Source organism: Motacilla alba, chromosome 7, assembly GCF_015832195.1.
Source record: "Motacilla alba alba isolate MOTALB_02 chromosome 7, Motacilla_alba_V1.0_pri, whole genome shotgun sequence".
Classification (NCBI taxonomy): domain Eukaryota; kingdom Metazoa; phylum Chordata; class Aves; order Passeriformes; family Motacillidae; genus Motacilla; species Motacilla alba.
In genome coordinates this window covers 25,439,266-25,462,666 of record NC_052022.1, presented here as the reverse complement: position 1 = coordinate 25,462,666, position 23,401 = coordinate 25,439,266, and the positions used below count along the sequence as shown (strand labels likewise).

General features: G+C 39.9%; 1 protein-coding gene across 3 annotated transcripts in view; it reads right to left on the bottom strand.

Annotated features, from left to right (window-relative positions):
• The window catches only part of PARD3B (par-3 family cell polarity regulator beta), a 394,146-nt gene that overhangs the window by 80,284 nt on the left and 290,461 nt on the right, over window positions 1–23,401 (bottom strand). For all 3 annotated transcript variants that reach the window (XM_038141819.1, XM_038141820.1, XM_038141821.1), the window contains 2 exons: window positions 17,003–17,113; window positions 1,172–1,468 (listed from right to left, as the gene is read on the bottom strand). In XM_038141819.1, coding sequence (XP_037997747.1) covers window positions 1,172–1,468; window positions 17,003–17,113 — 408 coding nt within the window. The remainder of the gene's footprint in view (window positions 1–1,171; window positions 1,469–17,002; window positions 17,114–23,401) is intronic.

The following is a 23,401-nucleotide window of genomic DNA, read 5'->3' as shown; positions in this document are numbered from 1 at the left end:
AAGCCCTGTCATTATGTTTGGGAAGAATTTTACCATACTGTATTTAGGTGAGAAAGAGAGAGATACTTGGCTCATTCCCTGCTATGAACTTAGATTTGCGTCAGAAGTGTTTTGTTATATTTATAAGTATTTATAACAATGACTCAGTAGATGTTTTTAAAGTACTGTGATGCCACAAACTGGAAACATTCCTATATCTGTGCTGACATATTTCTCCAAAATTAACGAGTGTGGTATTACATGGCACGGATTGAGGCTATGGGGAGACACTACAGATTGTAACATGAACTCAAAGCACACACAGTTCCTGAAGTCCCCCACGTCTGTCCTCTGTCCGCTCTTCCTTTCACACAGACTTGCCCACACACTTGCACTTTGGTTTGAAAAAACCAGCACTGATATACTAATGCCACAAATGAGGTCTCATGTTATTTCAGCCCCAAATTCCAGAAGAAACCAGTTTTAAAATCATCATAATGGTGGGTACTTATCAACTCAAAGGAATTTTTGTTTCCCCTTTAATCCAGGAAAAAACTTGACCAGCTTTCTTTAATGCTGGAAGCTTGACAGTAAGGATTAAAAATTGTTCTTTCCTTCCCACTTAGTTATTGGAAAGGCTGTGAAAGGCAATCAGTCTTGTGAAGCCACACTTCAGAGTCTGCATAAAAATGCCATGATCCTCAGTCCTCTCCCCAAACTAATTGAAAGTGTGTAATATCACGCAGCTGGAAAAATCTAAACCATAAACATATACAATATATCATGCTATCACACAAAACCTGTTACTAATAGACACTTGATGATCTACAGGATTGAAAGGGATCTGAAAACTGAGATTATTTTTGCTGCAGGGTAAGAACTTTTCCTGATTGAAAGAGGGAAAAGCACACTTTCAGCAGTGCAGGAATTGGACTGCAGTCAGTTCATTCATTCTGTTTGTGAAATATGGACTTTTCTTTAATGATTTCTGTTTGACTGCTGTCTTGCTCAGATGCTCTGGGGTTACTGCTGCAGCAAATCTTGCTTTTGGTAAGAGGAAATTCACGGCTTTCTAGTCAGTAAATTCAGGGGTTTGGGCCTTCAGAACAGTCCCATGTCTGACCCCCTGCCTAGGCCCAGGCTCCCTCCCCACCAAGCTATCATTTTTTGTAATGCCAGGTGGCAATATTACCTGTCACCAGGAGTCTGTGGGTAGTGCTGCTTGTTTATTTTTGCATACAGTCCTTCCAAGTGCTCCCTCTCCATCGGTGCTGAGGAAGAATCCCGCAGATAAACAAAGGTTTCTCCTACTGCTGGTGATGAGGGTCTGTAGATGCTTCCTGGGGGATAAGCCTCTCGGAAGTGGTTCACTCTGGCATAGTTTGGATCCACCTCATCATCATCGATGTCAGGTCCTCCAGGACCAGCAGAAAAATCACTCAGGCCTCTCAGTTGCTTCTGCCGTAGCTCCTGATGCTTTGCACCAATCCTAACAATGAAAACCAAAGAACAAATAAACAATGGGATCTGCTTCAACAGTAACCATCACACAAATTTGAAACACCAACCCTGAACACAACCATTTAGAACTTTCAGTACACTGTGAAACTGGTGCCAGATAAAACAAGAGTGGTCCACACAGCAATTTTGTTCTTTATCTCTGGAAATCACCTTTGTAACCAAGCTTGGTCACCATTCTGATGAATAAAAATTAATGCTGAATATAGTGTGGCTTTTCACTAGTGTGAATGCATGAACACATACAGGTTTAATTCTATACCTACCTTCCACATTGCAGCTGCATATACCTAACCCAATCCTGAAACTTTTAATCTAAATTAGCCAGTAAAATTGTTACTGACCCCTGGTTACTTGACCCACCTAGATTCTCCTAACTACATTAACTTGTGAAAAGTGGATTAAACGTGAACGTAAATAGAGAGATGGCACATTTGTCTCAAATCAAAGGCCCACAATTAATCTGCTGAAGATTTAATTTAATTTTTTTTCACATTTTAAATAAATGTGAAAATCACACCTTATTATATAGGGAAAGAGACAAAGTAAACAGCAAAGAAATTAACAGAAATTTGACAGAAATGAATTGGTACATATAAGTGAATTAAAGACTGTTACTGGCAGTATTCCACTGTGATAAAGCCTTAAAGTGGTATTACAAAAGGCTGCTGCTAATCAGGGCCATTGTGTAATCTCTTTGGAATAGTAAAACATATTCAGGTAAATTTCAAGCTAAGATGATATTCAATGATTCAACATTCCTGCTGGAGAAAAAAAATGTACAGCAAGACTCTGAGCTCTTCTGTTAACTGCTCAGCTACTCTTCAACAGAGTGTAATTAAGTGCAGTGAGATGGATCTGGCAGAATGCTGACCACGGTATGTAATAAATAGGATTTACAGAAAATAGAGGAGCATGGAAGAAAAAACAAGGAACAGAGAAAGATAGAGATGCAATGCCTGACAGAAGTCAACATTTGCTTTTGACTGTAACTGGATGTGCAACAGTAGTGCAGAAAGAACAGTCTAATTTGTACCACTGAAGTAAAAGTGAAAAGGCTCTGACAGACCTGGTTATCCAAGCAAGGCTTAGCAGCCTCAGAACCCTTTATATTGAAAAATGAAGGTGTTCTGGAGAAAGCCTTTAAAAGGCATGGAGAAAAAGGTTCCTTAGAAAAATGATGAGCACACTGGAAGCTTCCATCTGACAGACAGGAACTACTAAGTGCAGAATGGGATTCATACCGCTTATTTTGTTTCACTAGATTTGTAACATCAAAACAAATGCTAATACTTCGGAAATAATTTGTACATAAAAAGGTTCACAAATAATTCTAATGAGAACAACATGCCTTTCTACACATGTACTTGAGTATATCAATATGTACCCCTCATGCTTTCCAGTTTCAAATCTCCACTAACTGTGCTAGGACATATCTAGAGGGGATGCTGGTTTTCAACACTTAAAATGCAGTTGTACTTTACAGCATGTTTCACAGATGATATTGTCAAGGGGATGGGTGCCCCATATTCATTCTGCCTTCCCTCAGTGAAGCAGATGAACTTTCTCCTCTCTGATACTCAAATCCTTTGTGCCCCACCTTGGGTAGCATGTGCTTTGGTTGAGCTTTAGGTGCTTCAACATAAAAAGGACATCAAAGCATTGGAGTGTGTCCAGAGGAGGGAAACCAAGATGATGAAAGGCCTTGAGGGCGAGACTTAGGAGTGCAGCTGAGGTCACTCAATTTGTTTAACCCGGGAAACTGTGGAGTGTTTCACCCTCAATTAGAGATTAAAAACCTCTGAACACAGAATTCAGTGCAGGAATATACTGAATGAGATACAAGTCCTGTGGCACACATGGCTACACATACATACAGTACACAGGCAGGAAAATGGGAGGACACTACATTTCAAGGAATGGTCGTATCACATGTCAGTGCAGAAGGCACGGCACAGACCTGAGATGAGTCACAGCAATTTCTCAGAAAATGATGAACCTTCATGGTCTCTGGACCAGTGCATCACTGGTCCCCCAGGTATTTGAGACCACTTTGAAAGCAAGAGTAGTGCAGCCAGCAGCATCACGCTAATCTTGCTTTCATGTCTGATAGAAAGAGTAATTTGTCCTGCTATCAATACTGGTATATTCTGCACAACAAAAGCTGGAATTAGGTCACCACAATTTTCTTTTGTTCCCGTGAATAAGCCTAGCTTCTTCAGCTTCTCCTCCTGAGCACAGTCTTCAATTGCTGCCAGTATTATAAGTCAAATCTTCTCAAAACCAATTATTTCCATTCTATATTATATGGACCAGTCAATACCTGGCTATGTGAAATTCTTTATGATCAATGTTTCATCCTTTCAATACATCTATCACAATTGCATTAATATTTCTTGTTTTCTTTTTACTCTTCTGCACAAATCTATAAAATTTGCTCAGTGATCTCTTTTTCATTTCATTTCTATCCAAATGTTCAAATATAGGGAAACAAACTATCAGATGGCTGTTTTTTTCTTTCTTTCTTTCTTTCTATTTACCTGTCCTTTTATGCCTTCTCACATGTTTTTCACCTTTGAAATGTCTCACATTTTTGTGAAGTTTTAAATTTCCACGCTGTATTTTGGCATCATGTTTTCACACAGTTTTAAAGCAATCTTATCCATAGCACATACCAGTAGGTGCCCAGGAATTCTTTAGTGAGGAAAAAAAAGTGCTGTTCCTTCCATAACTTCTTTAATGCTCTGCCAACTCTACTAAGCAGGCCATTTCTCTGTATCCCACTCTACTCATTCACCATTTCTCCACCTGCCTTTATCCCACCACCCCCCCCCCCCAACCCAGTCCTAAAAAAACAGGGCTTTTAAATGAACACAAATGTAACTGCAAACAGCTCATTGAACAGTTACTACAAGACAGCCCTCAACTTGCAGCAGTGGATGGGTCTGGTTAAACAGCTGGTGTAAATTTGTGAAGATAGATAAAATGCCCCTCAGCACTGTGATGCTGGCAGTGAAGCAAAAGAGCTGAGGAGAGGTACAGATCACCATCTCAACAATTTAGTGAGGCACTAAAGTTTCTACAAAGTTCCTGATGAGCGAAAGGGAAAAGAAAAACTCATACAGAATAAAGGGAAATTAACATACTTCCTTTTGAGTATCTCATATTAATTCTGCTTGCTTTCTTTGACCACCTGAACACTGTGCTCTTCAGTTAAACCACTGCACAACTGCACCAACTCCCCTTAGCTGTGTTTCTGTTAAAACAGAGCCTTGGCACAGAAGCAGCCAGGACAGGCAACAGAAGTGCCATATCAGGACATGCCCTTTCTTTTCTTTTCTTGCGACCCATCCTTTTCTCAATAGCATCCAAACATGTATCCTACTCCAGACTTTCCTACAACAAATAACTCAGATTCAATGATCTCAAAGGTCTTTTCCAACATAGTTTATTCTGTGATTCTGTGAAATATCTTCAGAAAATATACAGTTTGATAAAAATATATATAAACTTAATAGAACTCCAGACAGCTTTCTGAAAACATGTTGCATTTGTGGAAGTCAAATGAAAACAGAATCCCTATATATACACTGTACTTCTGGAAGCGGGACACAGTATTTTGAAAACACTTCTGTACACCTCATGTACTGTTCAGTAGCACACCCTCAAAGCTACAAATCAAGGAATGCTCTCATTTATCCTTCAAATACTCTCCCCATCTGACACAGCTGCACAAATCATGCACGGTCAGTTCTCATCCTAGTAACACATGAAAAGATGCACACATCTAGAGCGCAGCAGCCAGGAAAGGGTTAACAGCCCAAACAGCTCCTTCCAGCTGCAGCTCAGACACACGATTGAGTTACTGTGGCTTAACAAGTTATTGTGTTTCTGCTGAGCTACTGTCAATGACCACATATGTATTCACCGCCTGTGACAAACACAATGTAAAACGCTTTAGCCTGACATCGGTGACAGAGACACTGACAGGCAAAAGCTGGATTAAAAGACTGCAGAATACACAGAGTGAAGCAGCTGCAGCAAGGGATGTGAACTACCTCAAGAAAACTCCAGAAAAGCTGAGCAGAAGCGACTTTTGGAGAAGACCCAGAAATGCTTTTGGGAATGGAATGTGAGGGCTAGGAAAAGCTGTAAGAGATACTTCTCATCCCTCAGCCCAGCAGTTGTAAGCTGGGTGGGTGGGTGGGTTGTGAGTGGGCAACAAGAAAATGCTGAAGCATTTAAGACACTGTGAAAATTAAAATACAGGACTTAATGCTACCAATTCAGTAGCCCAAAGAAGGCCAGGGTCATTAAAAGCTGTGGAGCCCAAAGATGGCCTTCAATGGGAAATGAACAGCAGGACACCAGCTGCAGCCCAACCTGCACTTCTGGGGGCCCAGCAGCAGCCCCAGCTCAAATTGAGCTTTGCACACTGAGGCACAGGCTAATGAGGGTCACTCTGCATCAGCTCAAGACTCGGACACTCATGCCCTCCTGACTCATGTCTCCCAGGCTGGAGACAGGGTGCCTGGTGACGAACAGGAGACACCAGAAGCAACTCCATGGCACTGACACTCTGGCACCAGGTCTGACCAGAGTGAAAAACCTGCATGTGGCAAGCTTGGCCCAGGAGAGACCATGGGCTCTCTTACTTGGAAACCTGCAAGGCTGCATTTCACATCACAAAAGCTGAATGTAGGGATAACCAACCAAAACAAGCCCTCAACAAAAAGCACCACATTTGCAGAGGTTTTTGAACTCCTCCTCCATGGCACTCCCCAGGAGCTCTGAGAAAATTCCGTTTCTTCTGAATTTCCAGTGAAAGAGTAAAAGCAATGCAACTTTTTTTTTTTTTTTTTAAATTCACCATGCACTGACCACATACTTAGGACTGAGCAGAGCAAAAAGAATGACATGTTTCGAGCACTAAGGTGCATATCTAATTAGTCAAACGCATGGCCCAAAAAGTATTTGCTAACAAAAATAATGTACAAACAAAGGGACTTTGTTTACACTTCGGATGAATACAGCAAACTTTCTTATATGGTAGTGTAAAAGTAACAGACTTTGTGGAAGCATGAGCAGGTACATGAATGAGCAAGACGCAGTTGAAATCAATGAAAGATGTTCCTCGGGGAGAAAAATGAATAAAAGCAGAGACAAAACATGTAACAGAAACCGGGGCATAGGTCTTTAGGATAATTTCTATACCATTTGCAATAAGGAGGAAAATAAAAGTAGTGAATTGAGTGTGCATACCACCAATTTAAAGTACACCTAAACTTAAGAGGACCTAATCCTTAAAGTTTTTTGAGATGATTGGGATGCTAAACATTCTACTCAGTTGTTCCTTGAGAACAGCAGAATAAAAGCTACTTTATAGCTTTTTTCTGCACTCATGTGACTCTCTCTGAGATCTACATACTCTAATGATTACTCAATTTACATCTGATTTAGTATCTGCTTTTGTGTCTCATTTACCTAATTCATACATATATTGAGTAACGGGTTGTCTAGAGGCATGCAGCCTATTTCTGCAGGAGGTCACTTAGATTTCCACTGGGTTTAATGTTTTAATTCCTTTTTAGCTGCTAGCAAAATATATTTTGGTAACTAAAATATTGTTTTTTCATTCATTTACACAATAGTGAAATGAATACATCTTTTCTTTAGGCATTCATAAGCCATAATCACTGATGGGAATGGGTATATTTCAGTTGAGTATCAGAGGAGATAATTTCAGTACAGTGCTTTTAATTTTTTAAAAATTCATACTTGTTTTACAGACAGGCATGGCCTACAATGACATTAACAATCCTATTCAAACCTGCCTCTTTTATCAGGAGAGCACTCATTTTTATTTTTTCAAACAACATCACCTAACAAAACTCTAGAGGCAGGCAAGTCCCATAGCTTAAAAAAAATATTTAAAAAAAACCACCTCTTGCCAGCAAATTGAGGACATCCGATACAGACTCACGAAGAATCAAACAATATTTAATTTAATATTATCTTTCAGGGTATTCTACTGGAGCCATATTTGTCAGAAACATCCTCCCTATAAACTATGCAAGTCTTTCTTCATTCCAGCTCATTTTATTGTGCTGGATTTGAACATCTCCCCCATAATTAGTATCTGTAATTGTAAACAAGAATAGAAACAGTCTCAGAAATAAAGAAAGGCAAGCCACAAATGCAAGGGAGCTAGAGATTAACTTAGGGTAACAAGATACAGCTCTTGTAGCACCATTAAATGGCCCAATGACAAAAACCCCACCAACTCATGAAATGTTGTCTGTTCCAGAAAACTATCCTGTGCCTGAAAAATACTGAACCGACCAAAGAAGCTGCCTTTGGAGGGTTGTAAGTAAAGAAAGGGAGGACAGAGAAACCTAAGGAGGAGATAGAACTATGCCGACCTTAAAATTTAGGATTATGAGAAACTGAAGGTGAAACATAGCCCTTTTATACCACAAAATGAGGAATGGGAGCTTTGGATAGACAAGACTGAGGTCTTAATGTTCTTCCATTTATTTCAGAGGTGACAAGGAGTGATTATCAGCTGACACAGGATCCTGCCCTCTAAAGAAAATCCTGGCTCTAATGAGGTCAGTGTGTTTTCTCCTGTCCTATGAACTTCAATGAGAACATGATTTTTACCCTTGCTGTTAAATCAGAGAAAAGTTTTTCTGCCTGTCCACATGAGTTGTACATCGGGTATGAAATGCAGCAGATTAAGAAAGCCAGCTATCAGAAAAGCCAAGTATTTTATAGTCTATAGTTTACTGTATTATATAATTTTCTTTACTCACAACTACCCTGGAGTTATCACCTTGAAGTGACAATATCAGTAAAATTTAGATTGTAAGGAACCCTCTGAAGGTTATCCTGCTCAATCTCTTGCTGAAAACTAGGCTGACTGCACAGATCAGGTTTCTCAGTCTCCTGTCAATAGGATGTTCCTTGTTTTGTGACAATGGGGATTAGGGAGTGGAAACATTCCAGGTTTGTCAAAATTACTTTGACATCTTTCACCTGAGATGTTCTGATACCTTTAAGAGCTCGCCCACTGCAAAATGGCCTTGAGTCTGCAGAGACTTTGCCCCCCTTAGCTGCAGTTGCAAGGCCCAGCTCCCAGTGGTGATTTAAAGGAACTCTCAGGTAATTTGCACTTTGGTGTTAAGAAGATAGGTAAGGTGCTGTGTACATATCATACCTGAGTTCCTTTTGTGAAGATTACCTCATTCTGAAACAAACAGTCAGGAAAAGAGAATTAAAATAACAATACTCTTGGAAAAGAAGACTTAATTTTGTGTACACTTTAGACATTGGGAACTTAATGTCAGGAATGCACACAATACCAATTGCAGTCAAAGCCACATAATCATCTCTCCAACCTCTCCAACTTACACATCAAACAATCTGATGAACTTCTCTGAAACAGTTTAACAGAGAACAAGTATAAAGTAACTACAGTTCACCTGCAGAAAAGCTATGGGGGGACAGAGACATCCACATACGAACTGAACTGCTGCCAGTGACTTATCTGGCTCCAGCAATTGCTGTAGCAGGTATCAATCAAAACTACTGAGGACTGGTAGCACTGTCTTAAGAAAAATAGCAGAGACATTGTAATGACCGTGGGAAGGCACAACATTGATCTGATCCCTCATGAAAACCCAACATTCACAACCACATGCAGTAACACAACTCGGGACAGACCCAGGAAAACTGGCACCTACTGAAGTACCCAGGGCCACCTCTGTCAGTAAGGGGGCATTCTTGGGACATCTCCTGAATAGGTACTTGCAGCTCAACTTCCTAGTGACACCTCATGAGTTCACACAACCATCTCTGCAATTGCATAAATATTATGCCTTCATTTGAATGAAATCCTAGTAGTGGAAGGAACAAGCCTAGCTTCATGTGATATGATACTCCATGCACATTTCTTTATTCTACACACGACATTTAACCTAGAACCTATTGAACAGAATTTCTCAGTACAAGAACAGGAACAGCCTCCATCTGTTAGTCTGGGATTCACAGGTTGCTTCTAATTAACATTGCTTGATTTGAAAGCAAAACTCAGCTTTGCCTGAGCAGTCAAAGCTTTAAGACTTTCAAGTATCTTGGTTTAAGATCACTATGGAGATTTACACATGCAAACAGATTTCCTGCTTGCCTATCCCCACGAGTTGCATTCTCATTTTCATGCTGTAGTAGCTTAGGGAGTCTGAGAACAGGAATTCTGTGCTGTGGCACTACGTCAAAGTGCATGCCAACGATTTATGATAGACTGTCATAAATCACAAATGGAAGGGCAAGGAATGAAATGCTGCTTCCAAGTAATTCTCATTGATTCCAGAGTGGGCAAGAGCTGACCTACATTCAGCGCTGCATCAAAGAAATCCCTAGGCCAGGATAGTCCATCTCCTAGAAAGCACTCTTTTAGCCTGGTTGGCTAGTACCTGGGCCAGTTTCACTTCATTAGTTTGGCCTGTAAGTTTCTAGCAGCATTTCAGGTTTACAGAACCAAAACAACCATCAAGTAATAAAACTCTGATATATACAAAAGAGAACCATGCATTGGCCCATTTAAGCCACTGCCCCTGAGCTGCTCTGACCTCTTAGGTGGACAGGTGGCACACCTCATGAAAACGTGTCTCCAGATCACACCAGTGCCTCAATGACGAGCAAAACAAGGATGCTAAATGGCTTGGATCAGAATTCCATGCTTAAATTCTGTGAGCACAGCTATGACAACTAGAAGTGCTATTTCCATCAGTGCGCAACACGCTGTGATATTAAAAAAAAAGGCTAATTCCATGTGCCACTCCGTTATCATCAGTTCTTAATGTTCTTAACCTGGACAATCTGGGAACAACTGTAAACCTAGTGCTGCCTTAAAAATGTCCTCCAGCAGTAAAAAAGCCACATGCAGCAGCTCTGAAATTGCCATCTGGTTCTAAATGTTACAACAAAACCTGTGGAAGTAGGTGAGACCCATCCACCTCAGCTACTCAGAACCAAACATCAATCTCCCAGTGTTCCATGGAAGGTTTTTATTACATGTTCTGGTATGCAGAGCAGCAGCAGATCTAAAATGAGAATCATTCAGAATCAATGGGTTGGGATTAATCTGTCCTCCTGTCCAGTGCAAGTGCTGCCACAGTAATAAACAGAAATCTGATAACTTCATACTGTCAGCACAAAATGAAACTATGACCTTGACCTGTGCAACAGCATCCAGTGATTTTTTCATAACTTCAACATACCATACTATACGGCTATGATCTAATAAGAATCTAAAAGTAATTAACTGGAATTTTTGAAAACTGAAGCCTTAATCAAATATGTATTCTTATCAGGGTTGCAAGCCAGCAATAAATTGGGACATTTAAAAAACTGGGATCCAATCCAATCCGTGATCTGATCAGGGTTCAATGGTTATAATAAATTGGGAGTATTAAAACTGGGATCACATCCAACACTTTATTTTGTCTAAACCACAGGACCTAGCTGTGCTGTAAAGTCAGGAATACTCAATAAACAGATATACCATGTTGGATTAACCCTTAGTAAATAATGATGCACAAGCTCAAGTGTCCCAAAACCACGTGGTTTAGCACAGAGCTTAATGGTGAGAATAGCAATTATGAACATTTTATCAGAGATCAATATGAACTTTAAACAGCCATAATAATGCTTTTAGACTTGTCAGGTGGAATGCCAGTAACAAAAGCTACACGGGGTCGCCAACAATGTGCACGTGTGTGAACGTGCGCTAAGATGCACTGTGCATTTAAAAAAAATCTTACTTTGATTTTTGCAACAGTCTGAATTTCAACTTTCGATTCAAAGCAATTTGGCTTTTCTACCATACTGCCATGTATCCATCTATTCTCATTTTCATTTTGGTTTCCAGTAACATACAAACTGTTTGTAATTAAATATAATAAAACAAATGCTGACAGAAAGGGAATGAAGTTTCACTCCCAAGTACTCTCTCCTCTCTAAGTGGACTCTAAATGTTTTTATTTCTGTAAGATGCATCCCCACATGCAGGATCTTGCAGCTGCAAAATTAAACCTCTGTTTTCCAAATATCAAAACCATATGTATTGATTTTTTAACTATGGGAACAGGCAACAAGCATCAGGGCTGATAAGATGAGAGAAATGCTCTTCAGTTGCTGGAAGGTTTCTGAAAAGTAAAGAAAAGTCAGTTTTTATTTTAAAAACTGAAACCACTTAGTTTTACCCCTATTTGAGATACAGTATAACTTAAGCATTCAGTTCATACATTGAGAAGGCAGGGGCCAGATAGTCCTTCTGCTTCTCTAACACTCTACTCAAACCTCAATACTATTAAAAATTTTTCCTCAATTAACTCCAATGAGGACTACAAAACCAAGACTGTTTTAACAAAACTACTCCCACAAAAATCTGCAGAGGATTATTTTTCACATGGAGTGCCTCCTCATTAACTAACTCTCATGCTACTTTGAAACCCCCCCCCATTTTCAACATGGCGCTTCATTTGGTAAATTTTATTCTAATGTCAAGTAAGTGTTCAGCTCTGTTGGAAGAGAGATTTAGGTCTCAGTAGGAAAATCACAGTAAAATAGTACTAAAAAAACAGGAAAAATATTTTTCGTTCAATTGATAGTCACTTTATTTGCATTTAAAAGGCAAACAAATTATGATGTGTAAAACTCATGCATCTAATGTATTTATCCAGTTCATTTTACAATTACTTTCAATGTTAGAAAATGAAAAGAACCCTAAATGAGTGGGAAAGAAATGGAGGAAGGGAAGAAATCTTATTTGAAGGAAGGAAAAGACAAGGCCTCTTCCAGTATTTAATAATGTAGCAAACATCCTATCGTTAAAATGATAAATTCTGAGTAATTTACACTGAACACACTAAAAATATACAGATTTGAGTCAGCTTGATCAAAATAACCCTCAGATATAGCGTTTGTTTCTTCCTTTTATGGGCAGATTCTCGACCTTTGGAGCACATGCTTTATTACAGCCAAACTCTTTGAAGCATGAACAAAACAATGAGTTTATTTAAAATAAGGCCTCAGTCCAATGAAGCATGTGACTTGTGTCAGGAAGGACAAACCACCACCTCAAAGAACTGTACCCCCAGTTAAGTCAATACTCCTGAAATATCATGAGGCTCCTGTCTTTTCCCACTCAAAATCCACTGACATTGCATCACCTTGGCATAACGAAAACTAAAGGAGGTAGGGGGAGAAGAAGAAAATAATTTAAAGGAGGTGCTGAATTCATATTCAATTTGACACAGATAAGGCTATTACTAAAGAAGGAATGCCTGACATCCAAAGTTCCTGTTCACTACTTGAAGTTTGCAGAAGTAGTAGTTGTATAATAAAGTATTGGCTTTGAAAAGAAAGGAAGCCTGGGGCTGAGGTCTGGAATCAATTCTTAGCTTGACAGGGACTTTTCAGGAACCTGGACAAGCAGTTGCACTGCCTGCATGTCACATTCCCACCCAGAGGACACTTTTTTTTTTCCTGTCAGATTTTCTCTCTTCCACCTCAACTGTAAGTGCTTGGGGTCAGTCCCAAGCTTCCCTAACAGCATTGAATACAATGAGATCTTCATCTTGCTGGGGATTGCTGGGGAATACAAGCAGTAAAATAATAATTAAAAAAAAAGAAAAAAAGCTATCAGCATTTCAGTGCAGGATGTGGAGCTCCTTCAGAGAACTGCAGCTACACGGCAGCACTGAGAGTTGTTCTGAAAACTGAGACTGGGACAATGTGGAATGGAAATAGAAATTACTAGGCTAGCAAAATAGTAAATTTATTTTCACTTTCTGAGGTTCAGATCTGAAACTTGGCAGCCCATAAAAAGAGTTGCCAGGCAAATTTATGCTGAGGAACAAAGTGCAAGCAAATCCTGTCCTTCTGGGAATCATCTGCATTACAGAGTGAGCACTGAATACTCTGTCTGCGTACGCCCACTAGCTCTAACACATTCTGGATGTGCCAGACTTGTTGCACATGCACGGTTCAATTCCTTCTCTGTGCAAGCAGGAAATCCAACCTGTTCCAGCCATGATGGGCTTACACTCAATGTAGCACACCTACGTAAGAGCTGATGTTTCCCATCGGAACCAGTGTCACTGCGCTTGTACTGCACAGCACTGTGCATTGAACACATCTGACATTTTTGCATGTCTAAAGCTTGTCAAAATTTCTGGAAGAAGGTTGCAGTCTTTACAGAAAGCCTATCCCTGGGATTTTGTGAAATATTGTTGTGCCTATCCGACACCAATCAAAAAACTGCAAAACTATGAGAGACAGCCTAGTCCTGTAAACTGAAAATGCACTTCCTACCAAAAAATATTTCTCAGCTGAGATCTTGGAACAGTATTCTGCTTTTTGGAGAGCTGCCAAGCATATATTGCATGCAAAACCACTATCCAAAACCAGGCGAGTTCCACAGCTGCTAAGATGCTGAAAAGCACTTGATCATTAATCCTGTCACACCCAGCCCAAAAATCAACTACTCTAACCTCTTTCACTAGTGTCCAAAAGGGACAACATGGCCTCTGAAAAAAAGAAAACAAACAGTCAGATAAAAATCATACTATCTTTCAGTGTGGTAGGCAGTCAGCATTTAAGAAAACTGTTTAAACAAAAAAATCTGACTTTCGGATTGTAATAATTGAATTGGGGATCCGAACAAGAATTAGTTATACAGCTAATCTTGGAAAAATAAAATAAGATGAGCATTTAAGTTATTCTAGAAAGGCTAAATGTTAGAAAAGCAATTTTAACTTGTTCAAGGTATTAAATATAGGATTTGATCACAGATATCAGGGGACAAAACTTGCAGTTTTTCTCTAGTATTTTTTACTATTACATCCCCCATAGTTTTTACATATCCTCATCCCACTCAACAGATCTGAAAATATGAATGTGTTCTACTAAGCTTCAGTTTTATAAATACGAGACCAAGTATGCAGGATTGCAGCTAGTGAAGTCATAGGAGCAGATGATCTATGGTGTGAATGTGCCACAAGGTTTTCTTTGCCAATATGTGCATTAAAATCTTGGACTTGAATTACATTATAGAATTACTAAATCTTGGGACAGAGCTATAAAACTTGTCTTTACTGTCTTACTGAGCATCATCATTAGGTGAACAGTCAACAACTAAGCAAAAGGACTGATCTACATTCAAGTCAGGTAACGTTTCCTTAGTGATTTTAATCAATTTCCCAAACAGTTTTTACCCATATAGGAAAAGTAGCTTCTTTATGTAATTTTTCTCTAACAAAAATAGAGCCTCTTCTATTTTATGACCAGCTCAAGAAGGGTTCAATAGTAAGCCTGTAGGTAATCTTATGTGGACAAACACACAGCCATGCTCTTACTTTATTTAGAAAGTTGAAGCAAATTGCTTGTTTTTACGTCGCGTGTTGCATTCCTTTGAGGATAACATAGGGAAAATGTCTTCAATATTCTTCTCGGATTTCTTTTTTAATTTTTAATTTGAATCCCCCAGAAATATGTACTGTAATATTTGTACCTGATACAAAAGTGTGATATTCCTATTCTTGTGCCCTACAGAAGAAGAAGAATCAAATAAGTGAGTTAAAAATATCATCTTGGTTCATCCACTTCTCAACACACCTGCTGTTCTCCATTTCAGTCACAAACTCTTCCAGGTCAAAACTGAAATCATTACTAGAGAAACCAGGATGATGAAGACATTGAGCTGCCAGCTTCTAATGCAGCCGTACCAAGTTACTGTCAATCAGTGACTGTAATTAAAAAAAAAGCACACAATGCTAAAGAAATATTAAGAACAATTATCTTGTGTCCAATTGGAACGTTAGACCTCTAGACAGAAGGGTTCATTCCTTCCAGCCTGCCAACATTTTAGTAAATGACACTGGCCCTTTAACAGATGGGATACATGCTTCTTAGCTTGCCAGGATCCTAATAAAAGACACTGGCTTCTTTAAAATGAAGGACACATACCTCTCAAATTGCCAGTATCCAAATTGGGAGTCAGCAGTTTAATATAAAGGCACTCATCAATCTGGCAAAAACCAAGGACGTGGCACAGAAATTTTAAAACAAATGGTACAAAGTTTCTCCTGACACTACTTAACTTAGATGAACTAAATACTTAAGCACTGGCTAAGCATATCCAGTAGCAGTGCAGTAGTAACTAGACACCTTGCTAGCTTTTAAAATAGTAAAAATTAGCAGCAGACTTCAAGGGTCTGGACTGACTTTTTTCCCCAATCAAACCCATTAGCTATCACTTACAGGGCTGACCATGCACTGCATGACTCAAATGAAAGCAGGGTGTCTTTTCCCTGGGCACTAAGCAGTACCACAAAGGCTGACCCGTGTGGAAACATTGTCTGCACAAAAGGAACCACATCTGCTTCCATTTCCTCTCCCAGGAGCAGGATGCTCCATTGAAGGAGAGAGACCTCTGAAAAGTTTTCTGCTTGCACTGACAAAATGTATTACTACAACTTGTAAAGTTTTACAGCATCTGCAGACACTTCTTGAGAGCCAGAAACTATGGGCTCTTCAACTTTTCTGAGAGTAGCCATCAGAGGGAAACAAAGACCTTTTTCAGCATATGAAGTACTTCTGGATGAGTAGGGGAAAGTGGAGTTTTCTGAACCTTGTTGACACTGACAAACTGTTTCCGGTTTCTGAAGAGTAGACATGGAGAAAAGCAGAAAACTGTAAAATCTCTTAATCTGGAAAGATAAGGAATTCACTAAGACTGGGCATAGAAAAGTGTATTTTATGAACAGGACAGACCCCCAGGTCTTGCCTCAGAAATACAACAACTCCTAGCAGGCACTCACCCAGCTTCTTGCCTTGCCCCTCTTGCCCAACCCACTGCTGGCAGACTCCTGCCTCTGCAGACTGATTTTAACCATCTGAACCTGCTTTCTTCCAGGTGTTTCCTCAGCATATTCAACATTTGCTGCATATGTATTTCTGCAACACGTGGCTTACCAGCAAACACTATGCAGAAAAGAACATGAATCAAAGTACAAAAACTACTATCTGATGGCACAGCCAGCTGAAGCCAAAGAAGTCTGAAGTGCTGGAAGACAACGGCAAAAACTGTCAGGAAAGAAGGGAGGAGGTTCTTGCTGTAGAGAAGCAGAGGAGAAAATTATTAAGTCAGCTGGCCTTGGGAATGGGCAGAGGTGAAACAGGTTTTGAAGGAACTGATTTTTACCAGCTAAAGTAGAAGCTGGGATTTGAATGCAACAGTGAAGTTCACAGAAACTGCAGACAACAAGCTCCTGTCACGCAGCAGCTCTGACTCAGCCAGGACTAGCCCAATGCTCTGGCTTGCCTGGACCTGAGTGCAGTGGGCATTGTCTGGGACAGGCTGGCTGGCTGTTCCTTCAGGCAACCCTTTGCTCTGAAGTTTCTCACTTGATGAACAAAGGTGCTCCTCCCATTTACTCACCTTTCACGCTCATCTTTCATTTTCTCCAGCTCCTCCTCTTTAAGCACGCCTTGCTTTGGAGTCCCCTTCTGATCTGCCTTGCCACTTTTATCTTCTTTCTTCTTTCCAAATCTGTTAAAGATATCAAAGGAGTCATGAGGAAATAATTACAGAAGAAAAAACAGTACTTATCTACCATAAACAACAGAATTTTTAGGCAATCAAAACACTGAGTTTTTATCTTAGTGACTCATAAATTTCCCACATTGCAAGATATGGTATCAGTATTACCTAGGCCATATGCAAGAGGAAGGACTGGTTACAAATTGATTTGCACCCTGTACTTTTGAAAGCTTTTGCTTGAAACTTAGTTGAAAAGCCCTGTCAAACAGGGCAGGGCATTGCAGAGCTGAAATATGAACATGGCACATTTTAAACTGGCTGAAGGCTCCTCTTGCCACATGACATCTCTCCAAAAGTCATCTGCAGTGGCTGTGGTGTCAGCACCCAGACTGGGCCACTCTTACCAGTAACTACTGTCTCTCATTCATGACACCCTCATTTTAGGATTTGCTCTTTGTTTAAATGAGGATGCAATCAAAAAGAATAAAATCTTGCTTTGTTCTAAGAGTACAAACCTAGACAGTTCATAAGAGCTCTTTTTTAAACTTCTGGGGTTTTCTTTCTGCCTAGTAATATACTATCATGCAATATTTATGCTGCGAAAGTCCTCCAGAGGCCCCAGTGGGTTTGGGGCTTGCACTGTTGTTTTATACACTGTACAAATATGCATAACAAGTCTGCTTTACCCAGCCTGCAAAAGGTGGCTGAACTGGGGAGCTACATTTAATTTCTGGTGGAGTTAGACAGAATACTGGGGTCAAATATGCTCATGAATTATGGACCAAACAAAAAGTTTAAAAACCTCCCCTCCTCTGCACGAATTTAAAATTCTCAGTTCCACAAGTAAATGATCAACCTGTATCTTCCACTGAAAATTAATGTGTCCTTATATGCATGACAACAACGTAAAGAAAAGTAATTACTTCTTGATTAAATATACCATATCACAAACTAATTACTCTGACTCAAAACCTCAAACTCTTCTGTCAAAGTCTGCAGCATTGTTCCCGTGATCTTTCTAATACCCTTTTTATTTTTCATGTCAGCCCAAACTGCCTCAAGTGGAACAGCTGAACTACTGTGACTATGCTTAAGCTGTAAATCATTGACTTCATGTTTCTCCACAGACAAAAGCAGAAATTTTGTAAATAGTCAGGCTCATAAGATAACAATCCAAATTTTGTGTGAATTTAATTAATAATTCTGAGCTTGTAGTCAAATGAAGTGACTGGGAACTCTGTAGCAAGTTTTCCAGACAATAAAAACTTGGTTAGAAAGGGAATGATGGATGTGAGAGACAGACACATAGCATGTGGTACTAATAAAAAGGGCAAATACTACAGGTAGTAACATGAGATGCTTTATAGCGCCTCTGTCACGGACTGTGCTGGGGAGCAGAAAGCCTCCATGGTTTTCTCTTTTTTCCTATGTGTCCCTGTAGAGACAGATGGTGTCTTGCATTCTTTGAGGGATCCTTTGCTAAAAACACACACCTTGTCTACAAACAATCTTCAGTTCTTTTTCCACGGTCCCTACTCATTTCAGCACTTCGAGAAATACAGAATATACTTTCCACGCTTTCCCTTTCCCTGAGTGTAGAGCAGCACACTGATTTCACTGTTTCTCTCTGAGTTCCAGCAGCACCAAGAGACTGAAGTCACACACCCCATCAGAAGGTGATGGTGGCAGTGAAGGCAGCAGTCGGGAAACACAAGAGAGACAGAGGTTGTACATAGAGTGAAGAGAAACAAAATAAGGTGGGTACACAGGCATGAAATTACCCTGGTGAAAAAGAAAAGCCAAATGAAACTCTGCATATATTGCTCTCTACAGAGATGCCAGGCAGCCAAACAAGAATCACCTGGGTATGAGCACCACCAGGCTGCTCCTGAAACACCCCTGCTTTCTGACACTTGCTCACGCTGGGCAGGTCTCATGGCAGTTTTCTCAGGAGGCCATATTAACACTTGCATCTTGGTCACAGTCCAACTCTGGTACTTTGTTTATATTCAGGCTGCCTGCTTTTCTCTCACAGTTTCAATTATAGGTTTGTGGAGTTTCATATTCGGCTGTAGCATGTATTGATTTTGAAAACATTATTCTTGGGCATTTTGTATTGCTGCAGGGAGTTGAAGTAGGATATGTTGCATACTCAAGAGAAATGTAAAAAAAACCCAAGTCTTTAACACACGTCCCTTTCAAGTCTAGATATTATTTCTTGCTTACTGGAGAAATACATTTTAAATAAAATAAAGTGACAATTTTGATTGCAATAACTGCCAACATGACAAACCTTACAAAAACAGTGCTGTTTGCTGGTAGAGCCGCTCTTGCCATAAATTTGGCAAGTTTCAGTGTAATTATAAACTGGGAATAATGAGTTGGTCTTGACGAAAACAACTTTTGTTGTTGTGCTGCATTGAAGGCAGCATGGCTAGCAGGTTGAGGGAGGTGATTTTGCCCTTAGACTCCACTCTCATGGGACCCCATCCTGAGTGCTGCATCCAGCTCTGGGGGCCTCCAACATACAAAAAGATGTGAAGCTGTTGGAGTGAGTCCGGAGGAAGCCACAAAGATGGGTCAGAGGGCTGAAGCACCTCTCCTGTCAAGAAAGGTTGAGAGAGCTGGGGTTGTTCAGCCTGGAGAAGAGAAAGTTCAGTAAGGAGTGACCTTACTGCACCTTCCAGTACATAAAGGGGGCTCCAGAAGAGATGGACAGGCACTTTTCCCAAGGGCAAGGAGTGATAGGACATGGGGGAATGGCTTTAAAGTGAAAAGGGGCAGGTTTAGATTAGATATTAGGAAGAAATTGCTCACTGAGCATGGTGAGGCCCTGGAACAGGTTGTCCAGGGAAACTGTGGAGTTGCTGGAGGTGTTCAAGGCCGGGTTGGATGGGGCTTTGAGTAACCTGGGACAGTGGAAACTGTCCCTGCCCATGGCAGGGTGGAACTGCTGATCTTTAAGGTCCCTTCCACCCAAACCATTATATGATTCTGTGACTATTTCTTTGCAATTTTTTGCTTCTGATAGATTTGTGCAGGCTTACAATTTTGACTTGTTATACTAAGTATGCAGCATACAGCTCAAGGCTAGGGAAATATTCAGATGTAGGTTGGTTTTTTTTTGTTTGGCCTGTTCTGCACATTGCTATACCATAAACATCCATTCTCTTATTATTACTGTTTCTCATTCCATTCTCTTATTATATTATGTTTTTCAGCTCAACAAAAATCTGGCATAAATATAAGAAAATAAAAGCAGCACAAAATTTAACACTGTTAAGAAAAGCAATATACACAGACAGCATTAAACCACAAAGAACTCAGTATAATCTCTGCCTGAATTTATACACCCTGTCCTAAGAGTTATGGTCTGCTCACTGAAGTGTTCTAATTGCCATAGGCTTCTGATGATAAAATTAACTTCCAGCCACTGTAATTTTGCATGGGTTTGTGAGGCTTAATAGTTTCTACTGCTTATTAGAACAACAACAAAAAAAAGAGCTAGCAAGAGTACTTGCTGCATGATCAAATTAGGTTTGATCATATTATCATTGATATCAGTATGAGGGCCTCCACTGATTTCAACAAGAACAGGATAAAATCTATTGTCAAATTATACTATGGAATTAATCAAGTCCATATTAAAATTCTATGGAAACTGAATGGCTTTAGGATTTGAAAATGCCAATTCTCCAGGCAATGAATAATTGGACTGTGGTAAAATCTGCCTTCCATATTAATACTATAGTCAGCAGAATAAAAACATTAATGAAAAATTGTACGGTACACAAATTTTTAAAATGTCTGTTTGCTATACTGTGCACAGTCAAATTTGCTTCAACTTAATATCTGATGGATTCATTACTGTGAAAACCTTTTATAAAAAATGGAGAAATATAACTAAAAGACCTGAAAACAAATGGATCAGCTGTGTCTTCTCACTCTATAGCCATCTATAATCAATTTATGTCAAATGCAGCCAGTGGTCATTGCAATGACAGTAAGGAGATAAATCCATGCCTTCCCAGGTTGAGTGCGTGCCCCAGTTGACTATTCACTGTAAATGCCTGGGAAGCACTGTTAAAGATGTTACAGCCCTGTTTACCTTAGTATACTTTTCAGCTGGGAAAGTTAATATTCCAACTAGTCAGAGCACAGCTCTCCTGTAAATAAAAACATAAAGGGTTTTTCTTTATGTGAACAGATCTTTGAGCGCTTTGTGCTTTTGGGAAAAGCCCATATGCAGCTGTTGAAAATATGCTGTGCAAGAGTGAGGCATTATCCTATTTCTATTAATTTCAAAGGGTGCCCTGCAAACAACTGAAATTGTTCCCCTCAGAAACATTAAGGAAATAAAGTCTCTGAATACCAAATGTATGCTGTCTTGCAGTATTTATTGCCATTCTATTTGCTATAGCATTAAAGCATATGTATGCTTCTTTCCAAGGATTCTAAGGGATAAAAATGAAAACAAACCTACTACAGACCTGCTCTGTTATTTCTTGAGATAAATGTCTTGCATGCAAGACCTAAAGCTGTGGTCATGGCAACACTTCATTTCCGTGTGGAGCCGTGGGCTTCCAGATCTCAAACGTGTTGATATTTGCTTCAAGGATTAAAAAGCAGGCAGGTCTATAGTCCCAGACTTCTAAGCAGCAGAAACATCTGGTGGGTGGAACCTTGAAGCTGCTTGCTGACTAAATTCAGCAATTTGGATTTCTTAGCTAATTCAGTTACCCAAGATCAGGAGGTTCCACCACAGCTAACAAGGTACATAATGAAAGTACAAACATCTGTGGGAAAATAATTCAAGACAGCCTATGACACAGTCAAGCAAGACACAAATCCTAACACTGTCAGAAAATCTTGACATCTCCAGAAATGATGTGTAAAAAACCGGAGTGATTTGTAAAGTACATATAACAAAAGCTCTGACTCTAAGTCATTTCACAGCAAAATGGGGAAAAATGCTGAGATTATTAAAGCAGGTCCCTTATGAAAGGCTAGAAATAACTCTTAAAATTAAATTTAAATGTGAGTAAGAATGAATAAGTGAGAAAGAAAGATAAAGATACTAATAAGGTATGATTTTCAGGTCCACACAGGGACTATAAAAAGCTTATTAACTGCCACTACTGTGGTGTGTTTTAAGTCATTTTATCACTCAGCTTTTGCGGTAGAAGAAGTACTCTAGAAGCAGCGCTGTGCTTTGATTAATTGCTTTCATACATACACTTTTACAGAGTATTAAACATTGCTGTAAAGATCCTTAGTGAATCAGACTTGATGGTGATTACAGGCCAGGCTCATTTTACATTTATGTTAATAGCAGCATTAATGAAATACATCTTTCACATTTTTAGTGGCTCTCTAAATACCTAAAAGGTTTGTTACTAAATGTTTACTTACTGGGCAGAAGTGTGCCATTGAGTATTACACCATTGGGATCAAGAGCTTTGCAACAGCTAAAAAAACTACAGAAAGAAAACTACAGCTCGGTGCTGGGGGGCCATGGACAGGAGGGGTTAAGCATCTCCTTGCCTGGTCCTCTGCCAGCCCCTTGCTTCCCCTTGCATTCCCTCTGTGGAGGATTTAGCCACAGCAACATGGAGATGCCCCTCTCAGTGTACAACACACATTACAGCAAAACCTCCTCACGACAAAGCCTTGCCCAGGAGCAGGTTTTGACCCAATCTCCTGGCTTTGGCAGGGTGAAAGGAAGGTGTCAATAAGATGATGAACACAGCAGAGGGTTATTTCAGCCCCTGCAGCTCCCTGCTCCTGGGTGGGGAGTGCCTCCAATTCTGGGACAGTGCTCTGTACAACACCAATGCTGTTGGGTAAATTGGAAAGGGAACTGGAAAATACAGGAGAAAAAAAGGACTTTTAGTTTGATTTGGTGAGGTTTGCTTGCAGCAAAGACTTTTGCAGCTGGGCTCCCTGTTCTCCCATTACTAGGGCTCACTCCCAGGGCAGCAACAAGAGGAGGGCAGCAAAACCAGCAGCTTTCCATGGCAAACAACAGGGCAGCTTAGGCAACCAAAACCAGCTCCCCCAAAAAGGGAAAAAATGACCTAACCTCTGATTTATTACATCAGTGGAGGCATGGAACAAGTTGCCCAGGTGTGCTATTCTACAATTATTATTTGTGTTTCACAAATCCAGCTGAACTTCATGAATGTGAGCATCCTCATATTTAGCTATCTTCAGATTATTTTCAGAGATATCCACATTAGGCTGATGCTGTGATCAGAGTTCAAATTGTTATGATCAGCAGGAAGAGAGAAGTTATGC